Genomic DNA, 16,414 nt, shown 5'->3' with positions numbered 1-16,414 from the left:
TTTTAATTCTTTTAAGGAAGCCGATTAGGGGTTTTTTTGCGGAAAAACTACAATAGCATAAATCTTTATTGTTTAACCATATGTAATTTAAACCAACTCTAGTGTATATGCGAAGGTTCATGAAAATCGACCGTCTGGTTTTTTTTAGGGACCATCTCAAAATAGAGGTACATTTACTATAGGAATATATAGGAAACTGTCATTTTCCGCACATCAAAGCAGTTTTAAAAAATACTACAATAGCTTTTTTTCTCAAATTGTTCTATATGATAAGTAATATCATTTTCTACCTTATATGTAAAAAACACAAAATTCTACCGTCTGGTTTTTAGTGGGGGCCATCTCAAAATATTAAAATGCACCAAATTTTGCTGTTTATTTGGATCATCACGAATGATGATTGGTATAATGGATTCATTCCAAAAATGAGGAAAATATCCTCGAGGATAGCATTTAATTCTGTATATAAAATTTCAACAGCGTACAATTTTTACTTTTTCTTTTATGTTATTTCTTATAACGTACTCCTACAAAGCTTCATTTTATTATAACGTCATAAAAGCGCAATGGCAATGCTCCCCTACCGCACAATGTAAAAATCGTGTTAAAAATAAAAATTTCCTTGAAAAATCTAAATATTTTTATCTGTATTTTATTTATTGTGTTCAATTTTATAAATGATATCGAAAAAAAATCATAAGAAGTATAAAACAACTGTATTATATTAGAATGCGCGAAAACCTGCGCAATGCAAACTAAAGTCGGCCTCCTTAAATATAAATTAATGTAACAGATATAGGAGGGATGACTAAAACTAAAAAGGCTCAAACACAAGACTGCTCAACACTCTACCAACTGAGCTGAAAGATTTAATCACTAACTGTTGCTGGCCGATCTGATTCTATTTTACATATTAAACTTAATTCAGTTAATTCTTTCCTCTAGCTTTTCTTTTTAGATCATTTCTATCTCATAATACTCTTTAATCAAACCATGTCACATGGGTAAAATGCTTTATGCTAATATATAGATTTTATAGACAGCAAGCAAATTTAAGCCTACTATTATTTACTTCCTTTAATTCTCAATAAATATATACACAGTACAAGTAGCTCGATCAGCCTGCAAGTAGATTAGAGTTGAGCTTGATATCTTTATAGTGAACCAATCAATTGAATTGTAGCAGGATGGGAGAAATAATAACGGACCAAATTGAAATTTGAACACAGGCCCCCTAAATTTCTCGTCAGGTGCTCTACCAACTGAGCTACCTGGCGCTGGTATTTGAACCAGCCTGAATGTCATAATTTCTCCCATTCTTTTACATTTGTGCCATGTCAACCGCTGGAGTTGACAAGTTAACTCTGGCCAAGAGAAGAGCCTGGGGTCGTGATCTTTCAGGGTGAAGATCAGGGGTTGTGATCTTCAAGGGTGAAGATCATTTAGGGGGGGGGGGGGGGGGAATGTATTGGTCTGACGAGTGCCAGATAGCTCAGTTGGTAAAGCAACTGACTAAAAATACAGTGGGCTTGGGTTCAAATCCTGGTATGGTCCGTCATCATTCCTCCCATCCCATTACATTTTATGCTACTGCCAATCCCTGGAACTGACAGGTGTCAGGGGAAGAGCCTTGGGTGATATTTGAGGGAGAAGATCATTTAAGAAGGAAGGAATGTGAAGGTCAGATCAGTTCAAATACCATCGCTAGATAGCTCAGATTGAATCCCAGTTTGGTTCGTCATCATTTCTCCCATCTCCTTACACAATATTAGCAGTTGTTCTTTTACCAGTTGTTCTTTGTCGTTTTTGAGTTGTAAGTTAAAATTTGGCACTGAAAACATCTAAGCTGTAAGAAGGAGTTTCACAATAGCTAGTATAGTGTATTAAAGAGGAACTGATTTACAAGTCAAACTTTATTTAGATTGACTTATTTCATTCAAAACGGCAACAAGGACTTTTCATTGATATACAAATTATTTTCCTTAGAGTGACGTACACTGCAATTTGAAATAAGTAATCTGTCCCATTGAAGAGAAATCAAGGACAAACTTTGTAAATAACATTTATTCAATAATATATCACAATAAATTGCACATATTTTGATTTCAAACATTCTTTTAAAATGTTTGATAAGATATAGGAATGTCTAACAAATCAGATGATTAGGAGATCCATTCATAGTAGAATTTTGTATTTTTCTGCTCGCGGAACTTTGTTGATCACCAGACGACCATCATAACTGAGGGAGGCGAATACCCAAGGGTCAGCAGTCGACCAACACGAGGCGTAAACACTGTCCTCGTGTTCCTCATATGTGGCTATCACTCCATCCTTAAGTGGCTCCAATGACCTTTATAACAAGAAATATGGCATCTTTTATTGATAATTTAACTATTTTGATTTACAGGATAAAGCAAAAACTGGCATACATATGTACTTAGTATTATTGTTTTTTGTAAATGGAGGTACTGGGAATGTTTGATGAAATATAAATCATAATTACGTATGTAACTAAACAACAGAACCAGTGATATTCTAAACTAATCTTAATGATAAGTGGTAAGAGTAGCAAGAAAGGAGGAAAGAACAAATCAATATAATACCTGGTACATCAAAGTATATACCAGTAGAATGGGACCAATGCATTCTACCCAGGCAGTTTATTTTTTAGTTTTCAAAGGTAATACTCATGAAATTAGGAATTAAATTATTCATTGTCTATATTTACATATACTAATCACAATTTTTTATTTGCATGAACATATTTATAATCATTTTACAAATAAATGACTAGGATTGGGCACAAATTAAAAAACTTTGACAATTTTTTCCCTATCAATAGTACTTTATACAGGGTTATTTTCGCCCCGTGTAATTTTCGCCCTTCTACACTTGCAAATGATTTCGCCCCGTCTTGAATTCGCCCAGACACAGTTGTTTTTTAAAAAAATTAATTGAAGACATTTGAATTCGTCAAGTCTTAAATTCGCCCGCTAACAACAAGGGTGAGAGGGATGAAAATAAAACGGGGATGGATATTTCCTCGTATACAGTAATATTTGCACTTCAGTGAAAGGTGGAATCTTCTATTATTTTTTAAAAGTGCAACATATTTCAAAATATACCTGAATCCTGAAATCATTCAAACACCATTATATTGTGTATTAATATGTACAATACATGGTCATGGTATGATTCTTCAAATTAGTTTGAAATTCAAAATTCAACCCAACTGCAGACAGCTCAATAGTCAGACTCAAGGATGTGACCTTGGTCACATGTAAATAATTACATCCATTACCAACACATTCCCTTTACTCCTCACTGACTTCCATTAACTTACATTCCCTTTACTCCTTACTAACTTACATTCCCTTTACTCCTCACTAACTTACATTCCCTTTACTCCTCACTGACTTACACTAACTTACATTCCCTTTACTCCTTACTAACTTACATTCCCTTTACTCCTTACTAACTTACATTCCCTTTACTCCTTACTAACTTACATTCCCTTTAATCCTTACTAACTTACATTCTTCCCTTTACTCCTCACTAACTTACATTCCCTTTACTCCTCACTAACTTACATTCTTCCCTTTACTCCTTACTAACTTACATTCTTCCCTTTACTCCTCACTAACTTACATTCCCTTTACTCCTCACTGACTTACATTCCCTTTACTCCTCACTAACTTACATTCCCTTTACTCCTTACTAACTTACATTCCCTTTACTCCTTACTAACTTACATTCCCTTTACTCCTTACTAACTTACATTCCCTTTACTCCTTACTAACTTACATTCCCTTTACTCCTTAATAACTTACATTCTTCCCTTTACTCCTCACTAACTTACATTCCCTTTACTCCTCACTAACTTACATTCTTCCCTTTACTCCTTACTAACTTACATTCTTCCCTTTACTCCTCACTAACTTACATTCCCTTTACTCCTCACTAACTTACATTACCTTTACTTCTCACTAACTCACACCCTCCTGTTCCTTTGAAAGGGGACAATAAACTTAGTAAGAAGTAGATTGCATAACAGCCTTTGAAATGCGATATTCACCAAGTGATTATGAAGTTTGAGTAAAAAAGTTAGATTACTTCTCTTCCGTGTCTTCATCACTATCCTCCTCATTTTCTGCGAGATGACCGTAAGGTTCAGAAGAAAGGGAAACCACACTGTGTAGGATGACTCGACTGTCGCTGCTAGAACTCAGGAGGAGCTGGTCATGAAAATGGTTGTACTTCACGGACCACACCCTTCAAAAATTAAAATCATATTTAATTGTTGGAGAGTGTGCAGAGAATGGTAGAGACTAGAGAAACCCAAATATATAAAGAGCTCTCATATATCAAGGGCTGAGCTTTAACCACACTTGTCTGAGTGTCAGAGAGAGAGAGAGAGAGAGAGAGAGAGAGAGAGAGAGAGATGCCTTTTCCTTACCAGTGTGAATGCTCTGACAGGACTTTTAGAGGCTCTGATGTGTTTCTTGTGTCCCAGAATTTAATTTTACAGTCATCACCACAACTCACCAAGTAATACTGTTTATTAGGATTGAAGTCAATATCTCTCACTAGTTGACCATGAGCATTTTCTATGTGATAAATTTGTCTGTTGAAAAAATGATAGCAAGATCCAATTATTTAAGGTTCCTGAGATTAGAAAATACTGGTTATTGTACAACACATTTATAACTTAGGCATTTTATATACCGGTATAAAAGAATTAATATTTCTTTCATTTTTTGGTCTGGTTTTGTTGTTTAAGGGGTTACTGACGAGGGACTATACATTTATATTAAAAGGACATGTGAAATAATTAGGAATACTATAACTAGAACTTGTATGTGATTTTATTAATGCAAAATTGGGGAAATGATTATGAAAAACAAATAAAAGGTATACCTTTCCTTTGTAAAAACACATGAATTAAATTCAATATAAGTTTCAAAAAATTACATGTATAAGTATCAAATCCCGTATTAAAATTCAAACTCAACAAAGTTATTCTGGCTTTAAACATGAATACTCACTGCATTGATCTTAAGTCCCATCCTCTGATACAAGAGTCATTGGCAGTGGCCACCTGTGTGCAGTTATGATGGGGATTCCATCTCACACATGTGAACTTTGGTTGACCTTTACTCTCAAGTCCTGTAGAATCTTTCACCTTGAAATAAAAAAAATCCATCAGTGTGTCTATTGCCTGTTCTCATGTCTTTTACAAAGACATTAAATAAAGACAGTTTCTTTCGCAAAGTCATTTGATGAAAACAGTTTTTTAAATTTTGAGGTGCATTTAACACACAAAGCAAACCTTGGCTACAGATGATGAGGCATCAAAGTCCCAAGTGATGATATGACTGTCTGTTAGTCCTACTAGTGTAGTGGTGTCTCCTGTTGGATGCCACAATACACTGAATATAAAAAATCAATTCATACTATTGGTACTTCATTTCATGGTAAAATGTAGCATTCTAACAATAATGATTTCTATGCCAGTATTCATGTGTACAGAATGGTTGCTCCACAGATGAAACAAGAGATGTTTGTGAAACACTTATGCCCCCTTCCTTGGAAACATCCACAAAGCAAATGAATGTAAACTGCAAATAACTGACAATTTTTCTAAGTCCAAGGGGTATGACTCTGTCGAAAATTGCTCTATCATACTCAAAATCAATCTTGACCTAAATATTATTTAGATAAACCTGTTTACCAAATTTTATATCAATATGTGCACCCTCTGCAAAGAAAATGAACGTAAACTGCAAATAACTGGAATTTTTCTACGTCCAAGGGCCATAACTCTGTTGAAAATAGCTCGATCATACCCAATATCAATCTTGACCTAGATATTATCATGATAAACCTGTATACCAAATTTCATTCCAACATGTTCATCCTCTGCGAAGAAAATGAGCAGAAACTGCAAATAACTGGAATTTTTCTACGTCCAAGGGCCATAACTCTGTCGAAAATTGCTCGATCGTACCCAATAACGAACTTGACCTAAATATTATCATGTTAAACCTGTTTACCAAATTTCATTCCAATATGTTCATCCTCTGTGAAGAAAATGAGCGGAAACTGAAAATAACTGGAATTTTTCTACGTCCAAGGGCCATAACTCTGTCGTAAATTGCTCGATCGTACCCAATATCAAACTTGACCTAGATATTATCATGATAAACCTGTAGGCTTTTACCAAATTTCTTTCCAATAAGTTCATCCTCTGCGAACAATATGACTGGAAACTGTAAATAACTGGAATTTTTCTACGCCCAAGGGCCATAACTTTGTCAAAAATTGCTCGATCATAATCAATATCAAACTTGACCTAGATATTATCATGATAAACCTGTATACCAAAATTCATTTCAATATGTTCATCCTCTGCGAAGAAAATGAACATAAACTGTTGGTGGACCGACCGACAGACAGACCGACCAACCGACCGACAGACAGCAGCAAAGCAATATGCCCTCCCTTCTTCGAAGGGGGGCATAATAAATGGAACGTTTCAGAAAAACTATGAATTCATTTATCTAAAGGAAAACCTTATTCCATTATGGTACCTTTTCATGTCACCGTAATCTGCATTATCAAGATGACACACAAGTTCAAGAGAACTGTGGGAACTATCATCTGAACTGTCAAAATCACATGGTATCCTCCATATGGAAGCTTTCATCTCTGCCTTTGATTCTGATGCTAAAAATATTAGAAGAGATATAAAGAAAAATTGAATGCACAATATTTTAAGCAATAACAAGGTACATGTACAACATATGAACACAATAGAGAGGTTGAGATTTAAACCGTGTACGGGTACGCGTACGTGTGTTAGAACTACATGTACACATTTTTGTAATTTATCAGTTGAGATTTCTTAACTGGTAGGATATAAATGTGTACGTAAATCGACGCAGTTTTGTGACATGAATTTATATACAAATGTAGTTAATTCCAAGTAAATTGTAAATTTCTTATCAATTTTCATGCAAATGAAGTTTAAAAATCTATATAATGTATCACAAGAATACATTTACTCATCAATAAGATTTTATTTGTTGTATAAAGCTACACGTTTGTACTTACGACACTCTACAAGTTTAGAGAACGTGTAGAAACCATGTCGTCACAAAAACTGATGACGTAATACGCGAAGAATTTAGGTGATTCCCCTAGTTCACGTACACGTACCCGTACACGTTTGAAATCTCAACCTCTCTATTAACAAGTAGAATACAGTTTGTAGACATCAGCAGTGTTTTCTACCAAATTTTATTGAATTACAGACATTTATTTGTAGCTCTACATCTCTGGACATCAAAATAATGCATGAAGCAGAAATGAAAGAAAAAAAACATTACAAGCCAAGAAAACACATACCGTAACAAACTGAATGAAAGCTATGAGAAAAAGTTTATATCATAAAGTTTCAAAATTACTTTTGTTGTAGCAAGTTGTGAGTAAGTTTTTGTCAACAGTTGATGCTGTAAGGTTCCATATTTCACCATCTCGATGTAAAAATATATTTTTGTTGAGAACATTGCTTTCATCATCAAAATCAATATGATGAACCTATTAAAATAAAGAGAAGATTTTTATTAAAAAACAGATTTAACAATCTAATTTTATACTTTAAAATGTATTAAAACAAAAATCTACAATGTGATGTCAAAGCAGGGAAGTACATGCACAATGTGCACTTAGAAAGAATATTCTTACCCTGACCAGGATATGTTCAGGTCATAGTAAGAATTTGTCCCATATATATAATGTAGAAGCCACAAAGTGGATATACTTTGAGTCAATTTTACGTCTGTTAATTAAAAACAATCTGCCGGGGAAAGACACATAAGTATGCATTATAAACCTCTTTGAATACGGTATGTCTGTGTCATTAGGTCCACCAAATATCCATTGTAATGTGTCATGGCATTTTGAGAATACACTATTTCCACTTTCAAAGGTGACATTAAACGTTCTAGGTAAAGATTTTCTAGTTAATACAATAAATGTGGTAATGAAATGAGCATTTACAATGTAGGTATTTGAAACCATTTTTTTATTTGCTACGAAGTAAGTATAAGGGACAAATTCTATCAAATACCTTGGTCTGTAGGACATCTGTCATTTTTTAAAATGATAAAACATTCTATCCAGACTATCATATACTATGCATGTAGCTGTATATACAAGGGATACTTAAAACAGAATACCTGATTCTCAGACCTGAGAGACTGTGTTCCAACAAGAAATCTGATTTGTTCAGTTTCTGCTGTCTGAGCTGAAATTGTCCTTGCCTAAAAAGATATAACAAATTTACTGTAAATGTGCCTGTCATTTATACAGCCGGGTAGAGAGTAATCCTAGATTCCTCTGACTGTAACCCCCGCTTTTATTATTATTCCCCCGCAAGTCACAATAATAAAAGCGGGGGTTAGAGTCAGAGGAATCTCGGATTAGGTACAGTACCGATCAGACCCAACCTAACACCAGAGTAAACCCCAACTAAACCCAGGTTTACTTTTGGGGTTTACTTGTTCAAAATTTGGGTCCACTTGGGGTTTATTTGTGGTTTACGTTGGGTTTACTTGGAAATTGCTTCTGAGGCCAACTGTATGCACTGAAGTGTGAAGTAGACCCAGATTTCATCTTACAATCTACTGCCTGTAATTCCTGCCCATTGTATATTCCGAATACACAGTTAGCGTCTGCTTTCAGGGATATACTTCTGGCCGCGTTTACTTTATGTGTCCACTCTAGATTTACTTAGGGTTTACAGTTACTCTGTGTCCACTCTTGTAAACCCGGAGTAAACCCAGAGAAAACGCAGAAAGTAAATCCAGGGTTTAGTTTGGGTTAACTTTCTGTTAGGTTGGGTCTGATCAGTATACTGATCGATTGTGAGGGTAGAGTATATTTGGATCTAATCAATAATGCATAATAAACCCGTTAAAAGCGTTAATTAAAATGAAGCAATCGTTTAAATTTAAACAGGAAATGTTATTAAATATGTTTAAGCATCCAACATATTTATGAAATACCTGGAATTCTAATCCATAGATGACAGGTGCCTCATCTTCCATGGTGTTCCGTCTTCAGTTGTCGCAAAATGATCTCTAAAAAATAGTAAGATTCAATTTACTACCAATCAATCGAATAAATAGATGAAATATTAAAGATAACTGTAAAATTAAGGCATCTTACATTGTCATCCGGAAATAACAACGAAGTGAAGTGAATTCGCCAGAAAATAATTTTACGACATGTGCCGTAAGTTAGAGAGCCCATTTGGACTGTAAAGACTGTAAATGTCAAGTGAAACTGCAAGGTGGGTATTATATCATTTTCAGTGTGTCTGGGAAATTCATTGAGCGTTAATCTGATGCATACGGTAACCTACTTTATGAAAGCAATGATATTAGAAATAACCGATGTTTGCTTACGTTTTTCAACTGTTTTTGGATGTTACTAGATTTTTATCTGTATCAGTATTGTGAAAATGGGAGAAGTCTACAGAACACGTTTTATTCGAACTTAAAGTAATGAATGACGCAACTTTGAACTACAGTATACCTAGTTTCCTCTACCATGATGACAGTTGAGTATTGCGTCAATTTCAAATGACAGTGTTACTTAAGCAATAAGTCAAGGGGTACCGGGAGAACTTTGATCATACCCTGGAGAATCTATACTGGCGTGCGACCAGTTCCTGCCGAGTACCATTTCTCGCCAGTACATTGTGACATCATTTTATCAACACATAAAATTATATACGAAAAATGACGTCACAATGTACTGCCGAGAAATGGTTCTCGGGGAGAACTGGTCGCACGCCAGTATCCATGTAGAGAGTAATGGGTTCTATAAGAGGACTTGTACTTGGTTACAAGTTATCTTAAAGAATCTATACCTTAGAGAACTTGTACCCCTAATTTTATATGAATTGGACCTTTTACAGCTAATGCACAATTAGATGCCGTACATGTCGACAATTATATTTTACATATAACATTCTCATAGAGAACTATAGTATCCTACTTTCCATAGGTACAGAATTCCAGGGTAGGAGTTCTCCAACATTCAAAACTCCCGGGCTATAGTCTTCATTGCATAATTATTGGCATTATATGGAATCATTTGAATTTGTGGGGGTAAAGTTTTAAGGGATGGTACTTTTGTACAGGTTCAGGGGGATGTAATTTCATGAATTGACTTAAATCAAATTTTATAATTCATAAAGGATGTAATTTTATGTAGGAGGGGTACTCATAAAGTCTACCTTGAATATTCATAATATCACAGTAATATGAAAGAATGAAATGAAATGGTTAGTGCATGGTTTTTCTAAGAGTCAGAATTAATATTTTGAAGTTAAGAAAATATTTGTGCAGATAAGATTAAACGTTAAGTACCATTGCGTACCTTAAGCATTCATGTTTTCTTATCTAAAATTTAGCTAGATAAACTGCCTAAATGTTTTCATCGAGATATTTTTCCTCAATCTGTAGATGGCTGAAGACAGAATAGGTGATGTTTTAGAGGATGACTTCTTTGATGATAGTCAGCTTGATGACAGCCTTGTCTCCTCTCAGTATACCAATCGCATTACTCACTCTGCAACATCAGACACACTGGATTCCGTAGCTCTTGAACCAATGATAGAGGAATTGTCATTACTAGAGGACTCAAATGAAAACCCTCTGGGTAATGCAGAGCCAGAAGAGAATGCGGATTCTAGGATACCAGTCTCAAATGTAGAAAAAGGACCAGAGACAGAGAAACAGGATACAGATGTGCCCATAAATCTAGATGAAATCACCATAGAAACACAAGAAAAACCTCAACATAGTCCTGTGAAGGAGACTGTCAACATCAGTAGCTATTTCAGTAGTGGGGATCAAGAGAATGACCCTTTTAGTATTCTAGGTGCTGAGCATGATCAAAAGGAAGATGTATTTAGCTCTCTTGGAACATCACAAGCAGAAGAGGTACATCAGGTGCAGACTGAAGGCAAAACTGAAACAAATATTTCAAAACAAAGTGACGTCAAAAAGCCTGAAACAAAACAAAATGATGAAGTAATTGTCCACCATGATGCTTTAGAAGCAAGACTTTCAATGGAGGAGGCTGAGAGTGTTGAGTTCCAAGTTGTCCCCGAGAATGATTTAAATATCATGGAAGCTTCCATGCAGCTCATAGATGATAAGGAAGATTTTGAATCCTTTACAGCAGAAAGTGGTCCAGCAGATATTGACTTAGCTATTGGTGGAATGACAGATGTCCATCATAACGAACGGAAAAGAACCATCTCGGAAACAAATCACCCAGAGTACAATTCACAATTGTCAGTATCCAGTCAACATTCCCAGGGTCCAGTACCATCTCCTCCCATAATTCCCTCACCTGTCAATCAACCATTCAGTGGACCACCCTTGTCGACAGTCAATGTCTCACCATTAATGACACCAAGCAAGCCACTTCTCCCTTCAGCATTAACAGGTAAAAATATGTACTGTAGAAAATAAAAACTATTGCCGAGATAAATTAAACAGAGATTTTTTATCATACAAAAATGTTTGAACAGATATTAGTGTATCTTTTTTGGTACCTAACTACAAAATGTATTGCTTGTGTTCATAGAATAGCTTTTCTTCATCAGATGAAAATGAGGCAATGCAAGGAACATCACAAGGGACTCTGGACATAGAGAGTAGTGCCACAAACACATTCCAGTCTCCACAAAGTTTAGACACTGCAGATCCATTCACAGTCAGTTTACTGATGAGTGAGTCTGACAGACAGCATGATGCTTGGATTCCCTCAGATGCCACACGGAAAACCCTGCTTACAATAGCTACTAGTGTACCTGGTACTTACGTCCCTACCCCTGAGGAGCTGAGCACACCTGGTATTGTAGTGGATGAACCACAGGTACACTGCCTTCTATAAACCACACACACTAAGAGAACCTATATAAGTATTTGAAATAAGATGAATTCTTTTGTCAGTGGATTATTGCTGATTTTATGAAAATTAAGTTAATTTTTATACGACAGGGTGACCCTGTGCGTGATCTAGTGTTCAGATACATGGGGGAGCAGGAAGCCATAAAGAGACAGATTCTGTCAGTGGACAGTGTCACTCAGGATATAGATGGACTCAAAGCTCTCATTGTGAGTATATATACTGTGATAATACATATACCGGTACACTGTTTACAGGTATATTATAAGATAGCACCAGAATATGATGAAATTTTTTTTACTTGGTTTACAGCGAATTACAGAATACCGATAGAGTTTTCAATAGCTTGTTGGATTGCTCAATAGGGTATTCAATTTGGTCAGCAAGGTATCACATCAGGTTTAAATCTAGGTCCTGTGGTTACTCAAGTGTAGATTGTTATTTTGCACTCAACCAATTCATTTTACACAAAGAAAACCTCTAGAACACTCCCTCCTATTGTTAGCTATTCTATTCATAGACGTTTAAAAAGAATGTTCACCTGGACAGCACTGGACTCTATAGAGCATCAATTCTGCTTGGAGTAATTTGAATTTTGTTTTTCAAAAAATGTAATTCAAAAGGCAGTTCTGAAGAAACAAACAAATATTTAAGAGAAAAGCATAACTTAAAAAAGGAGGTATTTTTCACTGCAAAAAATCATTAAACATTTCGGTTCCCTAATTCGTGGTGTATCTTACAGCACTAATATTTTTTTTTGTGCTGACTGCTAAATTAGTTCAGACTTTTATAGCAGTTATGTAGGATAACAGAGAGAAACAAAAAGGCCCAAAACGTGCAAATGTTAACCAGATTAACTCACTCTATTGCTGTCATACCTGAGTAATCACATGACCTAGATTTAAACCTAATGTGATACCTTGCTGACCAAATTGAATACCCTATTGATCAATCTAGCAAGCTATTGAAAACTCTACTGGTATTCTGTAATTCGCTGTAATAACTGTGTAGACATTGGAATACAAGTGCATATTGTTTACTTCCAACAGAAAGGAGGGTGTTATCGGTCGGCAATAGACATGTGTCGTCGTTTGTTGACCTCGGCTGGTCAGGGTCCAGGGAAATTAGGGGAGGTTACTCAGCACACAGTGCACACATTGCAGGTAATTTGTAGATTTTGGAAATATAGAATTGACATGAGATTAAATTAACTTAAAAGCAGTGTTAAAGCACCCGTGTTATAGCTATTGAAACGTCAATACCGGTATATATTGTATAATTCTAATCAACATTAATTACAAGGTAGATTCAGTTGCATGTACTGGTACATGTACTAGCTTTAAATAACATTGAACTATTAAACATATTGTAGGATATATTTATTTTGTATTAATCATTGTTATAAAAGGATATACTCATTGATACATACAGATATGGTTTTGTCGTTTTACCTTATTGGTAAAACTGAGACTGTACAGTGTAGCTGAGACAGAGATGCAAGCATTCCAGACGTTGGACACACCAGACTTGTACTTTGAGTTCTCCCCTCACATTTATCCAGGTCGCAAAGGTAGGAATGGAGCTCATGTCAGACTTTGAATGAATACATGGTATTACACATAATCAGCTGTCAGCTAAACACTTTGTCTTTTTACAGGATCCATGGTTCCGTTTGGTATGAGGCTTTTACATGCTGAGATTCCACATTATATGGGTAGATCACAGGAAGCCCTAGATAGGCTCTACTACATTCTGGCTGTCACTCAAAAGGTGGGATCTTAGCATTCATCTTGTTCTCTGTACTTTGAGTACGTAGCACATGCATGTATGAACAATCAGTTTTAATTCAGAAAAGAGTTCAGAAATGGATGCATTATCTACTTATGTAAATGCTTTATGCAAAGAAAACAGTTCCAGGCACTATGAAGATATCTATAAAATTGTCTTGCATGCTATAGCCTTTATGTTATAATATTTTTTTGTCTGTCATTTGATTTCATTTTGACTGTATGCCAACATGGTGATGTCAATAAATTTATAAACCATTGAATTCAATTAAGTACCAGAATTTACAATGTTTCAGATACTGAGAAATCTTCAGGATGGGTATGCGGAGGATGGAAGTGCAGTTCAACTTACTGAGGAAGGCAGGAAAGGTATTCTTCGAAAACTATGGAAATCATGTGTAATCTTAAATTTACATCATTATGCATTCTAATTTCTTTAATTCTTTAAAGATTAAAATAAATTTATTACTTATCATATCCCTTAACATGAGCCTTATAAGTTAAGTGTTGTACATATAGTTGTGCTGCTTTTCTGCTGACAAACTTCTTGTTTAAAACTACCAGAGCTAAAATGTGGTTTTGTATAGAATTTATTATGTTGTTGAAAAAGAATCTTTACCGTACATTTGTAAACTTATTTTTCAGGATCTTTGGGAATTTGGCAGGAACGTGAAAGACAAGTGCTCTATGTCATTGGAAATACTTTCTTATCATTACGAGTAAGATTATCTCCATTCTCATGATAATATTCCTATTTTAAATTTGAATGTAATTTTCTTCTAAAATGTAAAATTTTATGTGTAATACACCTATAGTACCTCATGTGTAGCTTTGATGTAACACAGAAGCTTTATCTTGATAAACAGTGGTATTAGTTTTACAGTACACCAGTACATTCACTTCTGTATAACATAATGCATGTGTATTTTTTTCCTCTTTTCAGGATTATGAAGCAGCCATGACAACATACAATACTTTACTGGAAAAAGACCCCACAAGGAAGTCAGGGTTACTGAGTGGAATGGGTCGCATATATTTACAGGTAAATAAATTCTAAAGTACGGGGTAAATGTGGCTAAATTATTACATGTACATGCATTTCACATTTACCAATTCTCATATGCCTATGAAAACTAAACTGATGGTTGTTATTTAAATAACATTGAAAGTGGACAAATTTTGTTTTTAATTGTCAATTGTCAATAATTTTACAATAAACACATTCACACACGTATGTTTTTATAGATGGGGAATGTTGACAAGGCAAAAGAGTGCTTTAAACAGGCTGAAGTTATTTCCAACAGTAGTGACAAATTTATACAATGTAGAAATTTTATCAACAGGTAAGTAAAGTGCATGTAGATTTATACTGCAAAGAAATGACATAAACAGTTTTGTTTGTTTGCAATTCATCCAGTTACTGTGAAATCCATGATACAATCTCTGTAAATTTGAGCATGTCATTGAAACAATACTCCTTTCATAAAAGCTGAATCAAAGGAAATTCAACTCTTATTACAGGGGACTAGAAGCCATGTGTCTGAACAATTTCTCCGATGCATACCAGAATTTTAAAAAGGCTGTAGAAGCTGATCCAACCAACACCTCAGTAAGATCTATTTCAAAATGATAATTATTTTACGAATCAGAAAGGAATGTAAATCAGTTGATTTCTGTTTCTTCTGTTACAGGCTGTCAACAATATGGCTGCCTGTTCCCTGTATCTAGGGAAACTGATGGATGCTTTGAAGACCCTGGAAGTCTTGGTTCATGAGGATCCAGTGAGGAATCTACATGAGGGGGTTTTGTTTAACCTGTGCACTCTATACGAACTTGAATCATCACGCGCTCTACACAAGAAACAGGCTCTTCTAGACCTTGTCAGTAGACACAAGGGAGACGGCTTCCCAGCGGCTTGTCTTAAAATGGCCTAAAAATTTGGGCACATGTTAGTGGCTTTGTGCAATATAAACTAATTAATTAAATACAATTTGCATTGTTGATGTTTTAATGTATTGTAATAGTGGACGTCTTATTTCATAGGTACATGTGTACATCCATGGAAAGATGAGTAACATATGTCTCTTACCAGTGAAATAAAGATAATTATCTCAACACTAGTCTTTATTTGTTTGTTATAATTGCTTTGTACAGTACTACATGTACATGGTTCATTTCAAGTCATATCACAGTGCTTGCAAAGAGAGCACAGGTTTTCTTCACACACATACTTTTGACAGCACACCATTATACATGTATACTAAAAATGGGATGAGTACTTGTGGTATGCAAAATGTACCTTTTATTTCTATCCCATATCAGGAACACAGATGGACACCCAAAATTCACTGTTTTTAATCTTTTATTTTATGCAGCCATTCTTTATGAATTTTCATTAAGAGACACCTGAAATGTCATTCTGTGTTAATACATGACTACCCATGCATGTTCACTGTACACTAAACAAGTGTAGTAGTTGGGGCTATATGGACCGTGGATATCGGCCTGGATAGCTCAGTGGTAGAGCTCCTGATTAGAGTTACAGGGGTCCCTGGTTTGATTCCTGGTCCAGCCATATGTTTTCAATATTCTTCCTTTCCTATTACATTTGGTGCCGTGACCTGCCCCTGGAACTG

The 16,414-nt window shown here is 35.2% G+C and overlaps 2 protein-coding genes across 3 annotated transcripts; one reads left to right on the top strand and one right to left on the bottom strand.

Annotated features, from left to right (window-relative positions):
* Positions 1–2,046: 2,046 nt before the first annotated feature.
* Positions 2,047–9,143, bottom strand: LOC105326438 (EARP and GARP complex-interacting protein 1). The gene is made up of 9 exons (XM_034458784.2): positions 9,069–9,143; positions 8,241–8,324; positions 7,467–7,599; positions 6,591–6,726; positions 5,330–5,429; positions 5,046–5,182; positions 4,457–4,624; positions 4,114–4,272; positions 2,047–2,350 (listed from the first exon to the last, which is right to left on the bottom strand). The coding sequence occupies exons 1-9, from the start codon at positions 9,108–9,110 to the stop codon at positions 2,176–2,178; spliced, it is 1,134 nt and encodes a 377-aa protein (XP_034314675.1). The 5' UTR covers positions 9,111–9,143; the 3' UTR covers positions 2,047–2,175.
* A 161-nt stretch (positions 9,144–9,304) lies between these two features.
* LOC105326014 (trafficking protein particle complex subunit 12) lies at positions 9,305–15,893 on the top strand. Of its 2 annotated transcripts, none has more exons than XM_034458780.2 (13): positions 9,305–9,355; positions 10,536–11,526; positions 11,687–11,958; positions 12,084–12,200; positions 13,041–13,154; positions 13,423–13,561; positions 13,649–13,761; positions 14,075–14,147; positions 14,424–14,497; positions 14,722–14,820; positions 15,024–15,121; positions 15,300–15,387; positions 15,470–15,893. In XM_034458780.2, the coding sequence occupies exons 2-13, from the start codon at positions 10,536–10,538 to the stop codon at positions 15,710–15,712; spliced, it is 2,421 nt and encodes an 806-aa protein (XP_034314671.2). In that variant the 5' UTR covers positions 9,305–9,355; the 3' UTR covers positions 15,713–15,893. The 2 variants fall into 2 exon arrangements, with proteins under 2 accessions (XP_034314671.2, XP_011424151.3); XM_011425849.4 differs by lacking the exon at positions 9,305–9,355 and adding an exon at positions 9,505–9,624.
* The last annotated feature ends 521 nt before the right edge of the window (positions 15,894–16,414 follow it).

This window comes from Magallana gigas, chromosome 7 (genome assembly GCF_963853765.1).
Source record: "Magallana gigas chromosome 7, xbMagGiga1.1, whole genome shotgun sequence".
NCBI classification, from domain to species: domain Eukaryota; kingdom Metazoa; phylum Mollusca; class Bivalvia; order Ostreida; family Ostreidae; genus Magallana; species Magallana gigas.
Note: the sequence above shows the minus strand (reverse complement) of the source record. Positions and strands in the feature narration are given on the sequence as shown.